We start from the raw sequence: 24,420 nt of genomic DNA on the forward strand, positions 1-24,420 counted from the left end.
ACATTTGTCACCACAACCATCTTAAATATAATGCTTTCAGTATCCATGGGGCATTGGTCCTAAGGGTATACTAACATCTATAGATGGGCTGCAGGGATGACTCAGTAGTTAAGAACACTTGTTCTCATAGAGGGCCCAGGTTCAGTTCCTAGCACCCATATGACAGCTCGTGAATTCTTTGCCCTTTTCTGACCTCCTCAGGCACCAGGCACACACATGATATACAGACATGCATGTAAGCAAAATACTGATAAAATAAGATAAAGCTAAAAGTAAATTTTAAAAAAGTCTATAGATATCCATGGCCCTTATATGAGGTGGCATAGTAATTGCATATAGCCTGCTTGTACTGCCTAGCGTAGGATAAATGCTATGTGTGTTGCTGCATTCTTTAGAGAATAATAACATGAAGAATATATACTGTAATATATTCAGTACAGGTACAAATTTTTCCAAATATTCTTGAGCCATGGAGGGGTGACATATCTTAATATGTGCTTCCTCAGCAGATTCTGGCTTTCGGGAGTTAGCTTCAGAAGAAGTTACAGCTATAATTGGACTGCGAATAAGTCTGTGTCCATGGCTTAGGACTCAGGACAGAAAAAGTATGAGCACTGTGGAGGCAGGGACAGCATTTTGTTCACAGATTTTTCTCTGGCTTTGAAAACAGTGATTCAATCATCCTTAGGTAGCCAGTAATTGTCAAATAAATTGTCATGTGATAAACTGTTTCAAAGCATGTAAGAACACTAGATCTCTCTCTAGAACCTGAGTAGACGAGGACAGAGAAGCTGGTGGTTGGTTAAAACATTTTAAAGTATTTATTCGACTGTTTCTTCTTTTTTTCCAGAGATTTTTTTTTTGATTTTTATTTAGCTCTACATTTTTCTCTGCTCCCCTTACTGCCTCTCCCCTCCCCCTTCAACCCTCCCCCAAGGTCCCCATGCTCCCAATTTACTCAGGAGATCTTGTCTTTTTCTACTTTCTACTTCCCATGTAGATTAGATCTATGTAAGTCTCTCTTAGTGTCCTCATTGTTGTCTAAGTTCTCTGGGATTGTGACTTGTGGGCTGGCTTTCTTTGCTTTATGTTTAAAAACCACCTATGAGTGAGTACATGTGATAATTGTCTTTCTGTGTCTGGGTTACCTCACTCAAAATAATGTTTTCTAGCTCCATCCATTTTCCTACAAAATTCAAGATGTCATTATTTTTTTCTGCTATGTAGTACTCCACTGTATAAATATACCACATTTTTCTTATCAGTTCTTTAGTGGAGGGGTATTTAGTTTGTTTCCAGGTTCTGGCTATGTCAAGCTGGTACAGCCCCTTCGGATGTCAGTGTGGTGATTTCTCAGAAAACTAGGAAACAACCTTCCTCAAGACTCAGAAATACCACTTTTGGGCATATATCCAAAGGATGCTCAATCGTGCCACAAGGACATGTGCTCAACTATGTTCATAGCAGCATTGTTTGTCATAGACTGTTTCTTTAAGAGTTATAACAAACGCCTTTCTATGGAGTACTGACATTATTCCCCCCACATCTTACTATTATTGGGCCGCTCCTCAGGCTGTCTGTATCCAAGGCTGCTTTCTGAGCTGGGATCTGGACAGCCAAATGGCTCTGAACTCGGAAGGGAATATACTTGTTCTAATATGGCTTCATATTCCACCCTTGTAATTTGAAATTTAGTTGATTCTTAAGTTTTTCCTCATTTATTTATTGTGAAAGGTGTGCAAACCGCAGCGCTTGTGAAGGTCAGGAAAGAGTCAGCTCTGTCTGTTATCTCCGTTCAGCGTGTGGGCTCTGGGATCCAACTCACATCCTAGACATTCGTTAAGCTGCTCGCCAGCCCTGGTCCCACGTTTTAATTTTGCACTGGGATCCATAAATTGTATGACCGTCCTGATTTGCATCTGAAGGTAGAAATACTCTCTACTGGTGCGTCACTGTGTGTCTCTTCCAACTCGGGGTTCAGTGCCCTCATACAGCTTGAAATGGGCCGTGTGGACTTTGGCGTACGCTAGAAATCGGGGTAAGGAACAAGGGCAAAGCATTCGCAAGCGCAATTTGGCAGCTCGAGCCGCACATGTCGCCTTGCTCCTGTGACTGCTTATAGAATTCCGGAGTGAGAAAGCAGGACCTTTGGCATAGCAGTTCATTTTTGCTCGTGATAAAGAAGAGAAACAATTACCTCAGTCCGAGCATTATTTCAAAATCTAAATTCAGATCTTCTGTGATTGGAAAGCGTCACGCTTAATTGGAAATCCCGGAGGGCAGGTCTCTTTTTCCCAAGCAGGAGCTGCCCCTCCCCCACCTCGGTTACACCGAGAACTCACTGGGGAGGGGGCTGGGTGATCCTTGCCAGCTCCGTTCTGGGGAAAGCTACCGGCTTTCCACCATAACCACCATATCCTCTACCCACCCACCCACTGCCTGCGAGGCCGCGAGCGCAGAGTGATGGAGGCCTCCTGGCTGGAGACGCGCTGGGCGAGGCCTTTGCACCTGGCTTTGGTGTTCTGCCTGGCGCTGGGATTGATGCAGGCAATCAAGCTCTATCTGCGGAGACAGCGACTGCTGCGAGACCTGCGCCCCTTCCCGGGACCGCCCGCCCACTGGCTCCTCGGACACCAGAAGGTAGACCGAGGGAGGGGCGCCTCAGGATGCTGCAGAGGAAGCCCGTAGCTTAGCTGCTCTTTTCTTTCCTCCCTTGCGGCTCCGGGTTATTCTTGGACTTCTCAGTCCCTGGGTGGGATGGGGTGGGGTGGCTCTCCGCTCCTCTGTAATACTGGAGTCTCTCTCATTTCCTTGGAGAAGGATCGCTAGAGAGGGAGGTTATTTGGGAAGTCTGAATATATAAGAACGCTGAGTGTCAATTCAGTCTCCAGTCGCCTGGGCATATCTTCTACATGTATTGTTTAAACTCAGTATGTTGGTCTAAGTTATACATATTAGTTGTAGAGAATGTGCAAAATCGAACGCAGTAGTTAGCACCCTTGGCTCATTCTGACCAGAAAGAAATTAACTGTCTTTTCTAAGATTCCTGTAAAGCCGGAAGCGGCCCCGCCCCACTGCTCCGAGAATACAGGGTGAGAAAGATTTGTGAGTGCCGTGAGATAATCATTTGTTCGGTCTCTCCTGTTTTCCAAATCCACTCCCAACCCAGATTCTTAAATTCTGTCAGCCCCCTGGGAGTAGTAGTTGTGTACGGGGCTACGAAAAGAAAATGCGTCCTTTGATCTCGAGGGGCCCAAGTAAAGTACAGACTTGAACAGCATAGATACTGAAAATCCTGGGTAAGGAGGGATGATGGTGACTCCTAAGAACCGCTGCAAAGGGGTAGCACAAACCTCTCCGGGAATGGATGGGCTGGAAAAGGGTGCACTGGCTTTTTGCTCCTCGGTTTCCTGAACTATATCTCTGCCATGTGCTGACTAGAGGTCCTTCGGGTATACTCCCAGATGTGTATTTACTTCTTTCTTTCTTTCTTCCTTCCTTCCTCCCTCCTTCCCTTCCCTTCCCTTCCCTTCCCTTCCCTTCCCTTCCCTTCCCTTCCCTTCCCTTCCCTTCCCTTCCCTTCCCTTCCCTTCCCTTCCCTTCCCTTCCCTCCTCCTCCTCCTCCTCCTCCTCCTCCTCCTCCTCCTCCTCCTCCTCCTCCTCCTCCTTCTTCTTCTCTTTGTTAATTTATTTTGATTGTTTAGGAGTTTGGTTTTGGGGTTTTGGGTGGACAGAGTCAATCACCATAGTCCAGGCTGACCTGGAACTCACTGTGTAACCCAGGCTGTCTTCAAACTTGCAGTGATCCTTCTACCTCAGCCTCCCAAGTGCTGGGATAGCATGAGCCACCATGCTTAGTGACTACACGATCTCCTTTTATTCATCCAGCAATATACTCTTAAACTGACTCCAAATCTGGGCCATTATAAATAATACTGCAGTGGACATAGAAGTCAGAGGTCTTAATGAAATAGCAATTATTTATTTTGCATATACCCAGAAAATGAATCACTGGATTTTTTTAGATTTATTTGTTTCGTTGTATGTGTATGAGTGTTTTGCCTGCATGGATGTATGTATAGCCTATATGTGTCCTGTACCCACAAAGGTCAAAAGAGACCTAGTTCCAGATCTCCTGGCCTGGAACTAGAGTTATGGATAGTTGTGAACTGTCATGTGGGTTCTAGGAGCCAAAGCCAGCCCCTCTGCGTTAACAGCAAGTGCTCTTAACTACTGCGCCATCTGAAAAATGTTTTTAATCTGGCTGTCACAATTTAGTTTTTATGAGTTCTGTCTTATGCTCCATTTGTTCTTCTACCAATTACCTCATATTACATAAAAACGCTACACTTGACAATAGCCATTTCTCTTTCTCTCCTTCTCTCTTTCTTTCTCCCTTTTTTTCCCTTGAGACAGGGTTTCTCTGTGCAGCCCTGTCCATCCTGGAACTTACTCTGTAGATCAGGTCAGGCTTGATTCACCTGCCTCTGCCTCTGAAGTGCTGGGATTAAAGACATGTGCCATCACCACCCACTGACAATAGCCATTTTGTAGGCTCAGTATTCTTTGGGTTGGCACTTTGAGCTGAGTGAGGTCATGGGGGTTTTCTAGGTGAATCAAGGTCCGGCTGACTTTGGCTAGCCTGGCTAATTCAATACAGTTCACAGCGGGTCCGATGAAGGTTGGCAGTTATTCTAAATGCTTTGGTCTCTTCTTCCTGCTTTATTATCTTCCAGCTTTTATCTTTTAACTGGCAAGCCTGGCCCTGCTTACCTGATGTCAAGGTCCCGAGAAAGCAAGAGGGCAAATCTGACCTTGCAAGTAGTTTTTAAGCCTCTCAGCCATGTGTGCTGCTCTTGCACTGATTTATCAGAGCCAGTCATATAACCAAGTCTAGAGTCAGGGTGGAAGAGCACAGAGCACATGAATACAGGGGACATTAATAAATTAAGATCGTTGTCAAAGTGACTAAATACATCCTTTATTATAGAGTTCTAACATTTTTCATAAAAGGAGATATATGTCATATCTCCTTTGATGTGTTAGTGTTAGTTGTAGTTTTCTGGAAAGTTTTTTCTAAGCCCTGCGTATTTTTGTTTCCTTTCTATTTGTCTATTGTCTTTCACTGCCTAACAAATTTCCCAGAAACTTAGGAGCTTAAAACAACAAATTTTATCTCATGCAGTTTATATAAGGGTTGGGGATTCAGTAATGGCTTCCAATAACTGGATGATTCTGACTCCAAGTCTCTAACAAGGTTGTGTGGAGATGGCGAGGGCTGTGATCCTCTAAAGGATTTACTGAACAGGATCCACCTCCAAGTTCACTGCCATGGTTGTTGACCGGCCTTGGCAGCCTTTGCTCCTCAGTGATGGCTCTTTTTATAGGGCTGCTCACAGCTAAGGTGCACGTTGGTTCCAGGATGCATGATTGTTTCTTGGTTTTAGCACCAAAAGCCCCACATCCTTGGAACCTTTGCTTCTTCCAGAGCAAGAGAGGAGAGACCAAGATGGCAAAGTCATGAAGAAGGGAACAATCTTTTTAAAGCTGGAACTTCTTGGCCATCACTTCTACTGTGTGTCACTGGGCACGTCAGCAGACACAGGTGCACTGTGGGGAGGACAGCACAGAGGCTGGGATCTTAGGGGTCATCTTGGTGGCTACCACAATGCATTTAGCTTTATGTTTTCCATGATGGAGGCTGTCCTCAAACGGCAGTGGCTTGAGGCTGTAGTTTCTCATGCTGTGAGATGCTACAGAGGCTTGGAGGCCCTTGCATTTGTAGAGAACTCTCCTGAAGAGTGGTGTGTGAGAACCACCGCTGGAGGATCAGAACTGCCACATCTATTATATCTGTGTACCCTGTGGAGTTATGTAGAGAAGGCTCTTCCTTTATTCTATGTGGGAGGATACCCTATGACTTGACAGTCTGGGAGTAAAGAGGAGAGGAGTTAGGACATCCGATTCATTGGACAGCCTTTCCATAGGCCCCTGTTGTAGTTCAATGTCTCTCTCTCTTAGCTTCCACAATGCCCAGTTTCCTGAAACCTCAAAGTTTCTCTGGTTCAGTTTGCATGAAAAGGAAGCTCTTGGCCTTAAGTCCCTCCAGGGACTGAAGTGGACACCACTGAGGAGAGAGAGACCTAAGATTCAACCAGGCCATCCGTTAGCCGGACTCTTCTTTAATCTAATGTTCTACATGTGACTTTTTTTCATTTAACCTAGTTCATAGTTCCTAACCTTCACAGCCTTCAACTTCCATTTACTCTGTTTCTTGTTAGAGTTCATTTTCAACGTCACACTTTCTAGAACTTTAATTAAGAAGTTCTCAACTGAAAGTTGGAATAACCTGAAAATTGTCCCGCACCTCTGCTCTGCCAGCTACTGGGAGGGAAGTGTTAAAGAGGTGACTCTCAAGAAGAAAAAGGTGGCGGAACAGCTTCTCTCCACTCTGCTGTGAACTTTTCCTCTCGCTAAAACCTTCAAGAAATGCCAACACCCTGAACTGTTGTAAATGTTCTAGATACTTACACTCAGTTTCTGTGACTGCCATGTTGCAGACTGGCCTGTGAGGCTTGCGAGGCGCTTTGATTGTTAATTTTGGGGGGCTGTATCCTATCATCTCTTTTTGCTTTATCAATTCTCAAGCCATTATATAGTATGCAGACAAATTTCAACTATTCTGTCTTCCTAATAGACTAATTTTGTTACTATGAAAAGTCCCTTCTTATTGAGCCAGAATCTTTCCCTAAAGTCAACCTTATCTCACATTAGTGAAGCTACATCAGCTTTCTCTGTTAATACGGATGTGCTAGGTTTTTTCTGGTCATGTGGGGCCTTTTAAAAATTGTCTTCTGTCAACACATATATAATTTTTGTGCACTCTAACAATGTTTGTCTTTTGGTTGAAACCCTTAGTTCATTTACATGCAATGTAACACATTATTGGTTTGTTCAAGAGATAAACTTGTTTAGTGTTTGAAAAACCTGGAAACATGTCAGGCGCTTAGTGAAATGGGGCATTAAGTTCTACTATCACTGCTCTAGAGTCAGCCAGAACCTGTCTTAGCTTCATGTTATGATTTGAATCTAAAATGTCTCCATATGCTCACACGTCTAAACACCTAATACTCAGCGAGCAGCAGTTTGGAGAGATTGGCTAGCAGACAGGAGTCCCTGGAGAGACTTTGAGACTTACAGCCCAGCCCTGTTGCTCCCAATCCTGTTGTCTCCTCTGCTTCCTGGTTTGCCATGATGTGAACAGTCCACAAGCTCCTACCATCAAATAGTGAGGCATGATGTCATAACTTCCCTACCATGACGAGCTGTGTTCCCTGAAACCGTGAGCCAAAATTAATTCCTCTTTCAAGCTGCTTTTGAATATTCATCATCTAGTATGCAACAGGCCCTCCATAAATGCTCATTGATTGTGAATGAATACATATTTATACTGTTAGAAAACCTCATGGTGGTTTGATGATACAAACACAGGTATCATTTCAGGACCTAGATCTCAGGATCTTGGCCTTTAAGTGGATCTAAACTATCCAGAGGCCAGTTCATGGATGAGTGGCTGACTAATAACACACAGATTTGGAAGGCGGTTTCCTACCTCTTCTAAGGATAAGGACTATCAATGAATGAAGTCACACGAGGAAGAATTTCAACAGTCTTACGTTTCCTCAAAAGTGGAGACCTCATGATCGTGCTCAAATGTGTATAGGCATCCCGACCCCCCCCACACACACACACACTGTAAGAAGATATAAGGAAATCTTATTTTCAGTTATTTATTGGGACTACGTAAGCCACTAACAATCTTGTCCTTAAGGTAAAAGGTTTGAGGGAGGTAGATGGCTCAGTGGGTAAAGTGCTTGCCTTAAAAGCAGGAGGAAGAGAGTTCAGATCCTCAGAACCTACATAAATGCCAGCTGGGCAGTGAACTCTGGGTTCTGCTTAGAGACCTTCCCTCAACGAATAAGAATAAAGGAGGTGGGAAGATGGCTCCGAGGCTCGGAGCACTTGTTGCTCTGGCAGAGGACCAAGGTTAAATTTCCAGGGCCCATATGGTAGCTCATGACCATCTATAATTATAGTTCCAGGGACTCAGTGCCCTCTTCTGGCTCCTGCAGGCACCAGGCATGCATGTGGTATCCATACAGACGGACAGACAAAACAGGGATCCATACAAACATACCTTTAGAAACTAAAGAATAAAAAGGAAGAGCGACTGGGGGTGAGTCCTAGCACCAGCCTCAGGCCTCCACATGGATATGCACACATATATGAGCACCTGCATACACAGCTGTGCCTACACACATTCAAACATACATCTACACATACACGTATATAACACAGAGAGAGAGAGATAAGGGAAATAAAACAGAAAGAAGCAAAGGTTCCTCTCTGGCCATGGTTTGTACTTTGTAGTTTGCATTATAAGTGCTGGACGCTGACTGTTCATGATAGCTCTCACCTGTATCCCTGCACTCAGGAGCCTGAAACAGGACAGGTGTGGTTTGCAGGCCACACCAAGATGGGCTACATTATGAGACTCTATCTCTTCAAAAGGAAAATAAATTCTGGAAGCTAAGAGTTTTGTCTCTAGGTTTGTTTTCAATTCCAGGAACCTGGAGAAAGAAGCTTTCTGCTAGTGTGGGTAAAGAGCTGGATGTTTTTGTAGAAGGAGTTGGCAGGTTTGTAGAGAGAAGTGTTCGTTGTTAAGTCATGAGAAAGAATTACTGATCAGTAATCAGAGAACTGAAAAAGGAAATGGAACAGTGAGCTCGTCAGTGGTCACGTTCAGTTTACCAGTAGGAAGATTTGTGTAGCTTCTAGCATAGGAAAGCAAAACCTGCAGTCCTCCAGCCCCATCTCTAGGCCAGTGATGTCCTCAAAGGGAAGACTGAGACTTATCTCACCTCATCCTCTGCTGGGGAAAACTTACAGGATATATCACCTCAGTAAGCCTTTGGTTCAATGGTGGAACATGTATTTATACTAAAAAAACAAAATAAAAAACTAGCCTTGTTTAGGACATTATCCCCAAGTTTAGAGATCTTAGAGAAAGAACATTTACCTCCGTACATAAAGGAGCCAGATCCCTCTGCTGCACAGCCCTGTGTGGGTCCTGAACTCACCCTGTGTCTGTGTCAAGGCAGTATCAGCCCGACTGACTCTAATCTCCTGTCCTTTCTCCCTGTAGCTTCTTCAGGATGATAAAATGGAGGAGCTTGATGAGATTGTCAGAAAGTACCCTTGTGCCTTCCCCTGCTGGGTAGGGCCCTTCCAGGCATTTTTTTACATCTACGACCCAGACTATGCAAAGATATTTCTGAGCAGAACAGGTAAGAAATGAGACAAAACTCAGAGTTCTGATCCTCCAGGAGTGAGCAGCACATGGCCCACAGGCCTGATCTGAAGCAAAGATTAACCCTGAGCCTGGAAGAGATCCTGAGCAAGTATGGAGAGGGGACAGATCTGACAGGGTTAAGGGGCTTCCCAGATGCCTTGGCCCAGGACCCCTTAAATCTCAGCTGCTACCACCAGCCTGGCCAGGGGCTGCCTTTGTCCCCTCGGTGTTGGAACCTTTGAGTCAACAACCCTGCTTCACACATGCTCTTCACTATGAACATAAGTCTCCAGCAGAAATCAGAAGCCGGCCTCCAGGGCTCTGAACAGTATCTAAAGTAACAGGGCTTTCACTTACCAGTCCAGACTCTTGGTTATGGTCCAAGATGTTCTGTTCCTTTGAAAAGCATAGGTCCCTCCTCCCCCACCCACCCAATCCGTTTACATGATTCCTATTGGCAAAGCACAAAGCCAAAATGTCCAGTTTGAGCTCTGCCACTTTTGTGAAGACCTCACACCTAATCTTTCCTGGGTTTCACATTCCTCACCCTTAACAAAACCTAAGCAAAACAGACCTTTCTCTGAGCAGTTCTGTGTTCCTCTGTCCCTCTGCTCCAATCTGTCTAGAGTTCACCTCTTCAGAAAAATATATTTGCATGTGAATCACAAGAACATTAGAGGCCTTTGTGTCTCACTGTCTCATGCTTTCCAACAAGCTTATATGTCCCAACCCCCATTCTGGAAACCTGCATTGTTGAGGGAAATAGAAAGCAGGGGAGGATATGAAGCTTAGGTTCTGGGACTTGTCCTTCTCTGGAACTGAACCAAGACTCAGGTTTTTCCAAACCTCCAAGGTTGTAGAAAGTGACTGGGGTTCCCTGCTGTCCGCGGTCTGCACTGAGTACAGACAAATGAAGAAAGCCTTCCCCGGCTTGAACTGGTCATGAGTGTTTTCCCTAATGCTGCCCTTTCTTTCCTCTGCTTGATTCTGCAGACCCAAAGAGCCAGTACGTGCACCAGTTCATGACTCCATGCATTGGTATGTATGTGCCACCCACTCTCACTCCGAGCTGCTTTTCCATAGCAGAGCATTCCAAAGAGACTCGCGTCTGAACTCCAAAGGATCAAGAAAGGGACATCAAATGCCTATGACATGAATGCAGAGTGGGGGACCATCTAGGAGGAGAAAGGGAACACGCTGGAGGGAGGCAGGGGATACAAAGGGTGGGGTGGGGACAGAGGGAGGAGGAAATGAGTGAGCACAAAGGATACTGACATGTAAATATGAAAATGCCATAAGGAAAACCAATGGTTTGTATTCTCACCTAAGAATACCACTTTTAACGTTTAAAAATAGAATATGGAGACCTGAATTCAACCCACCTATAAAAGGGGGCATGACGGTGAGCACTTGTAATCCCAACAGAGGGAAGACAGAGCAGGCAGGCTCCGGGCTGGCCAGTCAGCCTAGCCATTTGTGAGTTCCAACCTACTGGGAGCTCCTATCTCAGTTTAACAAAAAAGCAAACGGTGGGTGATACATGAACACACATTCTAAAGAGTAAGGTAGACCTATGAGGAGAGCTACCTAGGAGGGGTCAAAGGGGACCCCAAAGGTCGACCCAGCAGAGCATCACACAGCACCCTTGTCCGTTTCTTTTCTCAAAGTCCCATTTTTCAAGGGGAAAATGTGTGCAAATTCTTTCACATCCTAGATTCACTATGGAAGGTATTTAATCTTTTCACCTCTCTTATTTTCTTTATTTTCCTTCTTTTCAGAGTTCTCTTATTTTCATATGCCTTTCAGTAAAAAATTTTCCCTGGTGTGCCGTTTGACTCTACCTGTGAGCAGAGAAATTAAGCTGCTTTCTCATATACTTTATGTTTATTTTAGACTGGGAAGAATTTAAATGAAAAAAGAGAGGCTTTGGGTTCAAAACCCATTAGATTTGCATGCTACTGTTCACTTTAGTAGACTTCACGATCTTAGGAACAGAATCTCTCTGTGACTTGCTCATCTTTGAAATGAGCATGAGAGTCGGTGCTGTCACTGCTGAGATGAATGCTGTATTCCCGCCCAGCACTGTACGCAGGAGCCAGTGTTCTAAGAGAACCAAACCAGGCATTAAGATCCTGGCAATTTATAAGCACGCTAAAAGGATGTCATTCATAAAACCCCAGCAACCCCAGCACTGAAAGCGGGAAATGAACACAAAGTCCCACCCAAATTCATGCCTGCTGAAAAAGGAAAATCAGTTTTCTCCAACAATCATGTCACTGGGTATATCAACCACACTCCAGGCAAGGCCCCGTGCCCAGGAGCAGTGGGCCAACACAAAACGGACTCCATGGTTTATCGTACACTTTGTTTTGGTCTAGTTTTGTCTTATTTATTTTGTTTTTGTCTGTTTTGACCTTTATTTTTTTGTTGTTTTTCTTTTTTGAGAGAGAGAGAAAAAAATATAATGTTGGGTGAGCAGGGAGGTGGGAAAGATCTAGGAGAAGCTTGGGAAAGTGAAAGAATATGATCAAAATATATTTTATGAAAAATGTAAATAAAATATTTTACAGGATGTTATGCAAATTTAAAGTCCTTTGAAAGCCAAATGTTTTAAGATGTATTTTATTTTTATTCATGTGTTTTTATGTGTGTAAGTTTGTGTGTCTGTTTGTATGTGCTCATGTGTATAGTTGTCCATGGATGCCAGAACAGAGGGTTGGACTCCCAGATCTGGAGTTGCATATGGCTATGAACCACCCAGTGTGGGTGCTGGGAACTGAGCACCAATCCTCTGCAGGAGCAGCAAGTATCTCAACCACTGAGCCATCTCTCCAGCCCCTGAAGGCCAAACCTTAATGCCAGCACATTTGGCAGTAGGAGATTGTGAACTACCAGCCTCGATAAGTGTTTTCACAAACCAGAGCTCCAGAGGAGGCTATCTGGGATCAGATGGGCGTCCTTGCCTTGTTTCTGGTGAATCTGTGTTCATAGTAATGTTTATAGATCGGTCTGCAGCAAAAAGAAGGTGGATAATTATCACGTTTCTACCATGAACTAAAGAGGGACTAGGTTGAGTGCCTTATGTGTGTGTCCTCATTGAAACTGCGCAACACAGGTTACCACATTCCATTGCTGAGAAACTACACCTTACCAGGCATCAGAGCTTCTCGGGCTGTGGAACACTTTCTCTCAGTGGTAAATGCATCCACCCCAGGTGTAGGCATCAGTGCTGACACCGTCTTCACCTGCCATTCATTTGGCATTCACTACGACTTCATGACTGCCTGTGAGTTGGTCACATGAAGCTGTCGGCGGCCTGCATCTCTCCTCGTCTAGTAAGATGTGTGAGGTTTTGTGTGTTTTCTTTCCCAAGGACGAGGACTCCTGAATCTAGATGGACCCAGGTGGTTCCAACACCGCTGCCTCCTAACTCCTGCGTTCCATGACGACATCCTAATAACCTGTGTGGACACGATGGTCCACTCTGTGAACACGATGCTCGTAAGTGAAGCATTAGGTTAGACACTTCTGTAGTGGGTTAAGAAAAATCAAAGCTGATTTCTAGAAATTAATCAGAATACAAGTACCCACTGAGTAGTGATGACCTTTCCTGAATTCTTCAGGTGGTTAAAAAAAGAAGAGCTGGTTCTCTGTCTTAGAGTCTCACATTCTATGGTGCTAAGACTCAGGTGGCAGGTGCTGTGGAGACAGGTGAGGAAGCCAAGAGCAGCTAACTGGTTCAGACGTCAGAGGTAACTGAGATTCATCCCCTATAAGCTGATCTGCACATGTCAATAGTAAGAACAAGAAACTCGTAGGCAGAGCGGTGTGAGACAGGATTGAGGCTGAAATGGACTTGACTGTGGGCATGAAGGACTGAGTAAGTGTTCAGTGCCTCTGTCACCTCCCGTAGGTGGTGCAGGGTCTTGAGATGAGTGCCACCTTCCAAAGAGTCAGGGACTGCTGCAGAGGGGCATCCCTGTTGGGGTGGCTTCTGGTTTAGAAATGAGTTTTATTGAAAGCTTTATTGGCGTAGAGATTTTCACTTTTTTAATGTATTTATTTTAAAAGCAGACAAATAATTAATACCATTTTTCGTAAACTTCAAATACCATAAAGCCAAGTTTTCCTCCTTTCCTGTAAGCCTTACTTACTTCGTTCATGGGGAACAGGTTTTACCAGCTTGTGGCTGCGTGCCAACCTCTGTGGGAGTGGAGTGGGAGACATCAGTGGGAGTTCTCCACCCTCGAGGAAGGGGGTCAGGTGGAGAGAGCATCCTCCTAAGTGCCGGTCAGTGTCTGGCACAATTCAGCTCCACCAGTGACCGTTTTAGTCTCAGCACATCTAGGATCCATTTCTAGCCTCTGCGATCCTTAGGCCTGTGTGTTTCTCTGCCTCCCTCTTGCACTGCAGCCTGCTGCATAAGTCCAGAGCACCTCAAACTCAGAGGCTTGTCCCTCCCCTCCTTTCTTCCAAACCTACCACAAGGCTCATCAGCTCTCCTCAAATGCCTGAGTGGAAGTATCGCACTGTAAATATTCTATTAATAAGTACAACAAATATATGTTCATCAAAAAAATTGACTCTTACAGGGCTAACCATTTAGTTGTAAGCCATCTAAGCAAATAATAAACACTTGGGTGAAAGATTTTCAAATTCTGCTTTTCATTCAGTCTCCGACCATTCGGTACCTAGTGTGTCACCTGTAGGTACTCAGCATTCAGCATCTAGGTGACACCTGTAGATATTCAATAAACATAAAATGAACTAAATTTTAACATTTACATTTTATTTGCATTTTTACACACAAAAAAAGTGCTTGTTGTGATAAATGTATTTTTAACCGGGGGTGGGAGCTTTCTGGCAACTTAGCCGTCAGAAAATGCACTTCAGGCTGTATAAGGAGATTCTGTCTGTGGGGACATTAGAAACAGTGCCCTGAAGCAACTCTGCTTCCAGGCCTCTTTCTGTCCCCAGTGTTTGAATCCGAAATGTTTTTTGATTGTTTTTATTTTGGATTATTTTTTCTGTTGTTTTTCAAGACAGGGTTTATCTGAGCAGCCCTGGCTGTCCTGGGACTCACTTTGTAGACCAGGCTGTTCTCAGACTCAGAGATCCTTCTGCTGCTGTCTCCCAAGTGCTGAGATTAATGGTGTGTGCCATCACTGCCTGACTTATTTGCAATTTTTAAATTAAATATTATTATTCCATTCCCTTTTCTTCTCCTCCTATCAACCCTTTTCATGCTCCCCCTTGTTCCTTCCTAAATTTATGACCTCTTTTTCTTTAATAGTTATTATTACATGTCTATACAAATGTACAAATATAATGCAACCTTTTAGTGTTGATTGTATGCATATGCTTTCAGAGTCAACCACTTAGTATCGAATAACCATTTAGGGGGCTGATCCCTGGGGAAGACTAAGTCTCCTCTCTTATCAGTCATTAACTGCTTGTAGCTCTTCCTCTAGGATTGTGGACCCAGATCTTCCCCTTCCACGTTAGAAGGCTTGTTGGTATTGTCGATTACTGTATATAAGATGTTTTTGGAAAATGTTCTGAGTTTATTAAAGTGTGAGTGCAGTGGTTGAGAGCAGCGATGGGATATCTAACAAGCTGGGGGTTGGAGGTGGAGCAAGCCTTGGGGGAACCCCATGCATTGCAGTCTTAATCAGGGACTGCACCTGTGGAACTCTGCGCTGTTTGGTGCAGAGCCATGACAACCCTTGAGAGACCATTTGCCAGATGTGAAGTGTGCATCACGCTCTTTCTCACTCACTTGGTGTGTGCTTTCCCTTCCTCATGCCCAAAATAAACACATGGGTTATTTACTCCTGGCCTTTGGTTCCTGTAGGGTCAGGGTTTTGAGATAATAAGAGCAGGGTTAGGGAAAAGCAGGCAAATAAAGACCATTTAATGATGGTGATGATATTGATCTTGGCCTCCTCTGCCAGGATAAGTGGGAGAAGATCTGGAGCACTCAGGAAGCAACCGTGGAGGTTTTTGAACACATCAACTTGATGGCCTTGGACATAATCATGAAATGTGCTTTTGGCCAGGAGACCAACTGCCAGATAAACAGGTCAGTGACAGGGCAGTAAATGGGTTCTCTGTGGTCTAAGTCAATTATTAACCCATTGTTTCAACTTTTTCTTCTAGCACCTATGAGTCTTACATGAAGGCAACATTTGAACTTGGCGAAATCATATCTTCTCGCTTGTACAATTTCTGGCATCATCATGACATAATTTTCAAATTCAGCCCTAAGGGCCACTGCTTCCAGGAGTTAGGCAAAGTGATCCATCAATGCACAGGTAAAAACATGGGCCTGTCTTAGCTGTGGGTCTCCCAAATCCATGCACCATCATGCCTGTCTTATATGTAGAAGGATAAGTCTCACAGTAAGTAGGAAGTGAATTCTTGTTCTTAATGGAGCTTTAATATGGACTCTGCTCAAATAATTACAACTATAATTACCTTTAAAGTAGGTTTGCACCTCACCATTATGTATTATATGATTTTGTTATATGCAATTATTACAAATGCCTATATTACAAGGGTAAATTTAAGATTTTAAAATGCACATGGCATGTGGCTTCCTTAGCAGTAAATTAAGTAATAATCGCAAACTAAAATGCTGGCACAGAACAGGCATAGAGGAAAAAGGAGATAGGGGTATGTATTCAAGACACCCAAAAGCTTTGCATGGTAGTGTGTACCTTTAATCCCAGCATTCAAGAGGGTGAGTGAGACAGGTGATCTCTATGAGTCTGAGACCAGCGTGATCTACATGACGAGTTGCAGGACAGCCTGGAATTTTACGATGTGAGTATTGGGAATTGAGCCTGGGTCCTCTGGAAGAGAAGCCAGTGCTCTTAACCACCGAGCTATTAGTCCGGCCCCAACAATGGCTTTGTTGGCAGTTTCACTGATGTGCACAGTTTTGACCATGTTCGCTCCCACATTTCCGTCTCCTGGCCTCCCTCTCCTGCTGAAGCCCCTCTTTCCAGCTACTCTCCCTCCTACTTCCATGACCTTTTTTTTTTTGCAATTTGCTGAGTTTAATTAGTTTTGTTTCCATGAGCATGGGTGAGGAGTTAAATTCTTGACACACAGAAAATGTTTTTTTAAAAATCAAAACATACTACTCTGCTTACTTCCATCCAAAATTCATTAAAATTTATAGGAAATGGTAAATTCAAATACAAAATTGACCCCAATTAAGACAGAAAACAAATTTCTGCAGAAGGTGCATGTCCATATTCTATCTGCCCCATGTTCTGCTTTTGTCTGTCTGCTTGCTTGCTTTTGGACCCTTTAGCTACGTATGTGGAGTGTTTTCTCTGATGGCTATTTCACTGGATATTTTCCATGGAAACAAGATTTTAAACTGAAGAGGAAAACAGTGATGGTCATTTGCATCTCACTTAGTGATTATCTTGAGTACATTGCTTGCCTACTGATAGAAACTAAGTTTCATCTCTTCTGTGTGAAACTTCGTTAAAAGTGATCTGTTGGTGAAAAATAAACCACTCATGCAAGTTTAATGTATTTAGATATAATATGCCCCCTCTGGCCTCTGAGAGCAGATAAGACATTACACTTTGTGTGGGCTCTGCCTTGCTTTATGATGTATTTGGTTGTGATTGACTTAGCTGCCCCTTCGGTAATGACTACCTTTAATTCTATGCAGAAAAGATAATCCAGGACAGAAAGAAACTCCTCAAGGATGGAGTGAAGCAGGAAGACACTCAAAAGTCTCGAGATTTTCTGGACATTGTCCTTTCTGCCCAGGTAAATGCACCAAAAGTCTAGGTCTGCTCACACAGCTTGCCTAGGTGGAGGGTGGATAGGCAAATGAACTCGAAATGGAAAGACAGAAACACACCTTCTCTGCTAAATGCAAACTGTAGAGGGTTGTGAGCCATGGCTCTTGATGCAGTCTGGAAGAAAGACTGAAACCTGTAACTCACCAGGAATCAGTGAAGACTGAGTATCTGTTTGCTATGATTTGGAAGCTATACAGATACCAGGGGTTTAGAGACTTCTGGGGAAAAATGGGGAAAAAAAAATAGATGAGCAAGCCCTTCCAAAAGAAAATGCTGAGAAATTCGATACATCTGAAAAAGAAATTTTCCAAGTGCTGATGCAAAGCCTGCTTTTCTTTTGCAACATTGGCTTTCCTTTTGGCTCTGAGCAGAATAGGACTTGTGATATGCGTTTGATGAACTAAAATTGAAACCTTTATTTGAAACTCTAGTGTCTCTATAAAACTATCATTTGGATGGTGTCTCCAAACATCTATGAAATTTGGAAATCGTGACATTTCATTCAGCTATCTCTGCTGCCTGTTGTAGGCTGAAGATGAAAAAGCCTTCTCAGATACTGACCTGCGATCTGAGGTGAACACCTTCATGTGGGCAGGGCACGACGCCTCTGCAGCCAGCATCTCCTGGCTTCTCTACTGCCTGGCTCTGAACCCTGAGCATCAAGACAGATGCCGAACAGAGATCAGGAGCATCCTGGGAGATGGGTCTTCCATCACCTGGTAAGATCTGCAGCCCTCAGTATGTCACCCTAGCATCTTTTTGAGGTTGTGCTTATTTCTTACCCTGGTGCCTCAATGACCACAGGATCCCAAGGTGTGTGTATGCCAACGCCGAGTAAGCAGGCCACTTGTCTCTTCTTTCTGAAAAGAGCCCCACATTAGCCCTATCCTCTGCAGAGGAAGTTCACTATCCAAAAATCACCCAACACTATTTTTTTTTTCAACACAATGTTGCATTTGTTTCTTTCACCCAAGCTCTGGCATATTTGAAGTGAGGAACAGACCTTAGTTAGGCTTGCGTGAAGAGCTTCAAAGACAAGACTCTAGAGGGACCCCTTTGCTGAGAAGACTGAAAGAGTAGCTGTATCATGGAGTTCATTGTAGCACCCTAGCTAATCTCCTGGTCACTGGTGTTATACTTCAGGATAAGGTGGTATTTGGCCTTTGGACATATTAAATAGTGCACACTGTTGTTGAGCTAGAAGATGTAGACTGGGGACATTTTAAGACTTGAGGCACTAAAATGATGACTAAGATTTTGTACTGACCCTGTCCTCGAGTATCTGCAGTCTAAAGCAAGAGAGAGACCGTCACACTACAAATTAAAGTCCTCACGGTAAGGGCAATAGCAGAGATATTTGATGACCACCAAATTTAAAAGACAGATTCCCACCCTGGACATGGGGTTTTAGTGAGACCCCCACCCTGAGGATCTGACACTTCTGGGACAAAGAGAGCAAACCAGGAGACAGCCTCAACTCTTAGTGAATCTTGCTGTTAATAAGCTTTAGATAATGGACGAGTCCCTCAGACACACTGTTTACAAAGAACAACATATCCTTGACAAGCCAATTCCAATGCCCTAGTTAAAGGGACAGAAAGGTAAAAATGCTGAAGACCATTGAGCCACATTTCATAAGCAAAGGTCAGCTCAGAAAACAAAAATTGAAGTTCTAAAGGCAGTAGAGATCTCACTTCATAAGGAACTAACAGTCATTAGCGACCATAAGATCAAGCTTCACCTAAGGGTTGAGGAGATGGCCCAACCAGTAAAGTGCTTGGTGCGCAAGGATGAGGACCTGAGTTTGATCCACGGTATTCACATTAAAAAAGAAAAAAAGGCAGAAGCAGAGAGCCAGCAAGATGGCTTAGCCCTGTAAGCCTCTGAACTCAATCCCCAGAATCCACTTAAAGATAGAGAGAACTGACTCCACAAAGTTGTCTCTTACTTCTATATATGTAACTATGGTATATTCACGTCCCCCAAACACACACACACACACACACACACACACACACACACACACATCTATATAGCATAAAGTACAATGACTTTTTACTGATAAAAAGTGCATGTTTGTTTTTATATAGTGTGTGTGTGTGTGTACTGTTTACAGTATGCTATTTTGATTCATGTATGCATTTTGAAATAACTAAACCAATGAGCATATCTAATAATTATGCAATTATTTTTGTGGTAAGGACATCTAAAATATACTCATTGAGCAAATTCAAATATACAGCAAGTTATTAGCGATTCCAACAATGTGGCTCCTCCATAGCTAACTGGAATTCTGAACTTCCTGCCATCCCATTCCTTAGTGGCGCTGCTCAACTCTCTGCCTCTACAAATTCAACCTCTTAAAGCTACATGTAACTGGGCTCAGGGGGTATTTGTCTTTCTGTGTCTGGCTCATATGGCTGTGCATAATGCCCTCCAGGTTCATTCACGTGTTAGTTAGCATTGTATTGTGTGTATATACCATGTGTTCTTTATACACTCTTCAGATAATGACTCAGGTTCATTCCCTATCTGGACTATAGCGAATAAAACTGCAGTTGATACAGTGACTTCATTCCCTTTGACTACCTACTGACATTTGAAATTCCTGGACCTTGTGATACTTCTTTTCATAATTTTTTAAAAGAACTTCCATGCTTCTTTCTATTTGGTTGTATTGATCCACGTTGACACTGACAGTGTGTAAGGATCCTATTTTCTCCAAACCCTCACCAATATTTGTCATCTGTCTTTTCTCTAACACATGAGAGGTGACGTCTCATTGTTGGTTTTAATCTTTGTTTCTCTAATGACTTGCAATGTTGAGAATTTTTTCACAAGTCTGTCAAGTATTTTGAGAAATTGTCTATTTAGATCCTTTCATATATTTTAACCAGTTTTTATATTTTCTTGAGTTATTTCAGTTCTTTATATATTTTGGGTTTTTGTTTTGTTTTTAATAGTTTATTTGTTTTTTGTTTTATGTGCATTGATGTTTTTCTGACATGTATGTCTGTGTGAGGGTGTCAGATCTTGGAGTTACAGACAATTGTGAGCTGCAATGTAGGTGCTGGGAATTGAACCCAAGTCTTCTGGGAAAGCAGTCAGTGTTCTCAACCTCTGAGCCATCTCTCTCTAGCCCCCAATATTTATTTTGAATGTTAGTTCTTTATCATATATGTGTGTTGCAAATGTTTTCCCTCATTTTGTAGGTCATCACTTCACGCTGTTATTTTCTTTGCCACACATAAGGTATTTTTTCACTTAATATAAAGTCCTTTTTTTTTTTTGCTTTTGTTGTTTTGTGCTTCCTAGGGAAAATTCAAATGTGACCATGTTAACAATCATCTCTCAATCATTAGTTTCTCTAGTAGTTTTACAATCAGAGAGTATTGTAAGTTTTTATTCAGTTTTGAGTTGCATTTTGTATATTGGACAAGAATCTCATTTTATTTTTGTTGTGCATATCCAACTTTCTCAACATTAGTCACTGAACTGAATATTCTTTCCCCATTGTGTATTCTTGGCACCTTTGCTGAAGAGTCATTGTCCGTGTGTGTGTGTGTGTGTGTGTGTGTGTGTGTGTGTATAGATGTGGTTCAGGGCGCTCTTCTTGTTCCATTTGTTTTTTGTTCTACAGATTCACAGTAGATTGCCAGGTCAAGCATTGTCTCACACAAAATGATGGGTGTGGTCGATCGGTAGTTAGAATTAACCAGACTAGCTTAATATAAAATATTTAGCTTTAATAAACAGAAGAAAGGAAACTTACAAAACCAGGGTTCCAGCAATCCAGGAGTGCAGGGAACAAAAGGGCAGAGGCAAGTGCACCTCGATATTTATCTGTTTTCTTTGGCCCCAGGGAGACACACCCTAAACAGAATGTGATTGGCTGAGCTTCCCCATCAACAAAGATATGTTTGTCTGTGTAATCACTGCTGCTGGGAGTGCCCAAATGGAGAACCTCCTATCCTATCACCTTATTGAGTATCCCATTTCTATTTATTAACTAAACTTGAGAGATTATGATGTTCATTTCCAACATGAATTCAATGCTCCATCTTGTCTGTTGTAGTTACTTAAAAAAAAAAATAAGGCGAGGCACAGTGGTACATGCCCTTAATCCCACAGGGCAGGTAGATCTTTGTGAGTGTGAGATCCCCATGTTTTACATAGTGAGTTCCAGGACAGCCAGAGCTACATAGTGAGACCTGTCTCAAAAAACAAAACAGGAGGAGGAGGAGGAGAAAGAGGAGGAGGAGAAAAAGAGGAAGAGGGTGAAGAGGAGAAAAAGAAAAGAAAAGAAAAGGAAAGGAAAGGAAAGGAAAGGAAAGGAAAGGAAAGGAAAGGAAAGGAAAGGAAAGGAAAGGAAAGGAAAGGAAAGGAAAGGAAAGGCATATGTTGGCTTTTCTCATTCTTAATTGTTCTAAATTTGAAAACAGTAATTGAGTCCCGGCCAGGTGAAAAATCTAAAGTCCAAAAGATCTGTTAACTATTCTCTCTTTTAATGGAAGAAAGAGAAAAAAAACTACAAAGAGCACATTTTTAAAGATTTTGTGTTGTTTTGTTTTGTTTTGTTTTTGAGACAGGGTTTTTCTGTGTAACAGCCCTGAAACTCACTGTGTAGACAAGGCTGCCTTCAAACTCACCTGCCTCTGCCTCCTGAGTGCTGGGATAAACCACCACCACCCAGCACAAAGATTAATTTTTATTTTTTAGGAATGTGGATAGGAGTGTCTGTGTGGGAGTATGGGCACATGAGTGCAGGTGCCACAAGTCCAGAAGAAGGCATCAAATCTTCTGAAGCTGGAGTGATTGTGAGCCACCACCTCGGATGCTGAGAACTGAACTCAGATCCTTTGCAAGAGCAACAAGCACTCTCCACTGATGAGCAATCTCCAGCCCCAGAACCATTAAAAAAAATCTCTATAACATACCTATTATTTTCATTAATGAAATTGACATGTGACATTCAGAATATTTTAAGCAATTTCTCTCTTTGACTTCTTGTTAGTTCATTTCTATGTTGGTTTAAAATCCTTTGCTTGCAGGCAGTGATGGCACACACCTTTAATCCCAGCACTGGGGAGGCAGAGGCAGGTGGAGCTCTGTGAGTTCAAGGCCAACCTGGTCTACAAAGGGAGTTCCAGGACAGCTAGGGAGAAACCCTGTCTTGAAAAACCAATAATGATGATGATCTTTGCTCAGGAAGATTTATATAAGTTCCAGGCCAGACTGGTCTATTCAGAGAACTCAGGCCATTGAGGGCTATGTTGGTAGAATTTTCTGTCCCACCAGCCAGTTCCCAAATAACCATACAGAGACTTATTATTATAAATGCTCAGCCTATAGCTTAGGCTTGTTACTAACTAGCTCTTATGACATAAATTTACCCATATTTCTTATCTACATTCTACCACGTGACTGTGTACCTTTCCTCAGCATGGCTCATCTTGCTTCTCTCCACGCCTCCTCTGAGTCCACCCTTCCTCATTCCAGAGCTCTCTTCCTGTCTGCAAGTTCCGCCTAACCTCTTTCTGCCTACTTACTGTCCCTTTAGCTCTATATTAAATCAGTGAGAGCAGTGTATCTTCACAGCATACAAAGACATTATTCCACAACGGTGAGACCCTGTCTCAAAACAACAACAACAAGCCAAAATTCTTCCTTTCGTTCACGTTGATATGGGTAAAGTTGTATCTCTTAATTATGTAAGTGCCAGAGTAGACACAGTCGCCCATTTCTTTCTTGGCCTTGATGGAAAAGAATACAGAATTAAAATTTTACATTTTTATTTAAATGGCCAACACCCTCATTAAAGTAATCCATCAGAAAAAGAAACAGAAATGTGGTCAGGCAAAAATGACTAAATACGCACAGTCGTTTTCCTGATTTCACAGCTAGTTATACAGATAAACCATTTCATCCTTTTCCTGTTCTCACTTCATACTTGCTCTGGGGGAAGAGTTCTTTTCATCTCAGAGGCAAAACTCTTAAGGACTCTCTTAGAGTCCCATCTACTGAAATCACAAGCCACTCTCAAGCCAGTAGCTAGCTTGTCCAGCCCAGAGCACTGGCGAATTGCCACTCACATGCTCGTCCACCTGGAGCCTCTCCCTCTACTCCTCCTTGACCTTTGGCCCAGAAGCCAGTAGAGTGAGAGGAGTTTGTTGTTGGCTTGTCTTATTGACCAACTTCTCCCTACCCAAGACTCTGTGTCAGAGATGATTCCGCTGCGAAAGGAAACTACCATGGTCATATCCAGGGTTTGGCAAACACTGTGCTTTTCTTGTTTCTCAGTCAGTACATCTGCAGGTATCTTGGAGACTCCCTTTCTAGAACTTTCTAGTGCTGATTCATGGGGCAGGGGAACTCTGGAAACAGTACTTCTCCAGCTGATCTGGGGCTCTCCCTCCTCCTATTCAGCTCACTGACTCCCCAGATATGCCTGTGCATCCCTACCTCATTCAGCTGGTCTCCTTGCCAGTCTGTCTGCTCTGAGTCACTTGTGATTGGTTCTGTGCTTCCCAAAATCCAGGGAGCACATGCCAAGCCCTCTATGTAGCCTGAAGTCAGTCTCCCCTTGTTTAGGATGAGTAGCACCCGACTCTATTTTCCAAGGTACTTCAATATTTCAGCAATTCTCTTTACATAATTTTTTCTCAAACTTCTTTAGCCTCTTATTCAGTCTTTAGCTGTGCCTTCTACATTCTTCCGTGACTTGAAAAGCTAAGAGTTGCAGCACTGCTTGTCAGAAATCCTGTTGTGAGGCATGTGGCATCTGTGTGTCTGCCACCTTTGGGACTTCTGTTGACATGGTAACAGAAAAGATCATATTTTAACAGTATGCTGTATAAACCCAGATGAAGTCACTTTACCCCAACAGTGACACGTGCTAGGAAAAGAAATCAAATAGAAAACAGTCAATACAACATGAATCTGGAGTCTCGGTCACTTCCCTCCTTCTTTGTCCTCACAGGGACCAGCTGGATGAGATGCCGTACACCACAATGTGCATCCAGGAGACACTCCGCCTGGTTCCTCCCATCCCATCCATCTCCAGAGAACTCAGCAAGCCCCTTACCCTCCCAGATGGACACTCACTGCCTGCAGGTCTTCACATTCTTTTCTTAATCCTGAGATCCTGAAGGTGACAGTGATGATAATTAGCGGAATCTGGGGCTTCTTGGGATGCCTAGGTTATAGCTGGGCAGCTACTAAAAGCTCGGAGGATAATTC

General features: G+C 43.2%; 1 protein-coding gene across 4 annotated transcripts in view; it reads left to right on the forward strand.

Moving 5' to 3' along the window:
* Positions 1 to 24,420, forward strand: part of Cyp4x1 (cytochrome P450 family 4 subfamily X member 1) — an 81,052-nt gene that overhangs the window by 51,708 nt on the left and 4,924 nt on the right. For 3 of the 4 annotated variants that reach the window (XM_087904723.1, XM_087904725.1, XM_087904724.1), the window contains exons 4-11: positions 9,206 to 9,347; positions 10,346 to 10,390; positions 12,726 to 12,853; positions 15,307 to 15,434; positions 15,512 to 15,666; positions 17,046 to 17,146; positions 17,710 to 17,900; positions 24,161 to 24,294. In XM_087904723.1, coding sequence (XP_087760849.1) covers positions 9,206 to 9,347; positions 10,346 to 10,390; positions 12,726 to 12,853; positions 15,307 to 15,434; positions 15,512 to 15,666; positions 17,046 to 17,146; positions 17,710 to 17,900; positions 24,161 to 24,294 — 1,024 coding nt within the window. Of the gene's footprint in view, positions 1 to 1,866; positions 2,641 to 9,205; positions 9,348 to 10,345; positions 10,391 to 12,725; positions 12,854 to 15,306; positions 15,435 to 15,511; positions 15,667 to 17,045; positions 17,147 to 17,709; positions 17,901 to 24,160; positions 24,295 to 24,420 lie in introns of those variants that run through there. The other variant, XM_048453411.3, reaches the window with a different exon arrangement.

The sequence above is a fragment of the Myodes glareolus genome, chromosome 3 (genome assembly GCF_982192425.1).
Source record: "Myodes glareolus chromosome 3, mMyoGla1.1, whole genome shotgun sequence".
Lineage (NCBI taxonomy): Eukaryota > Metazoa > Chordata > Mammalia > Rodentia > Cricetidae > Myodes > Myodes glareolus.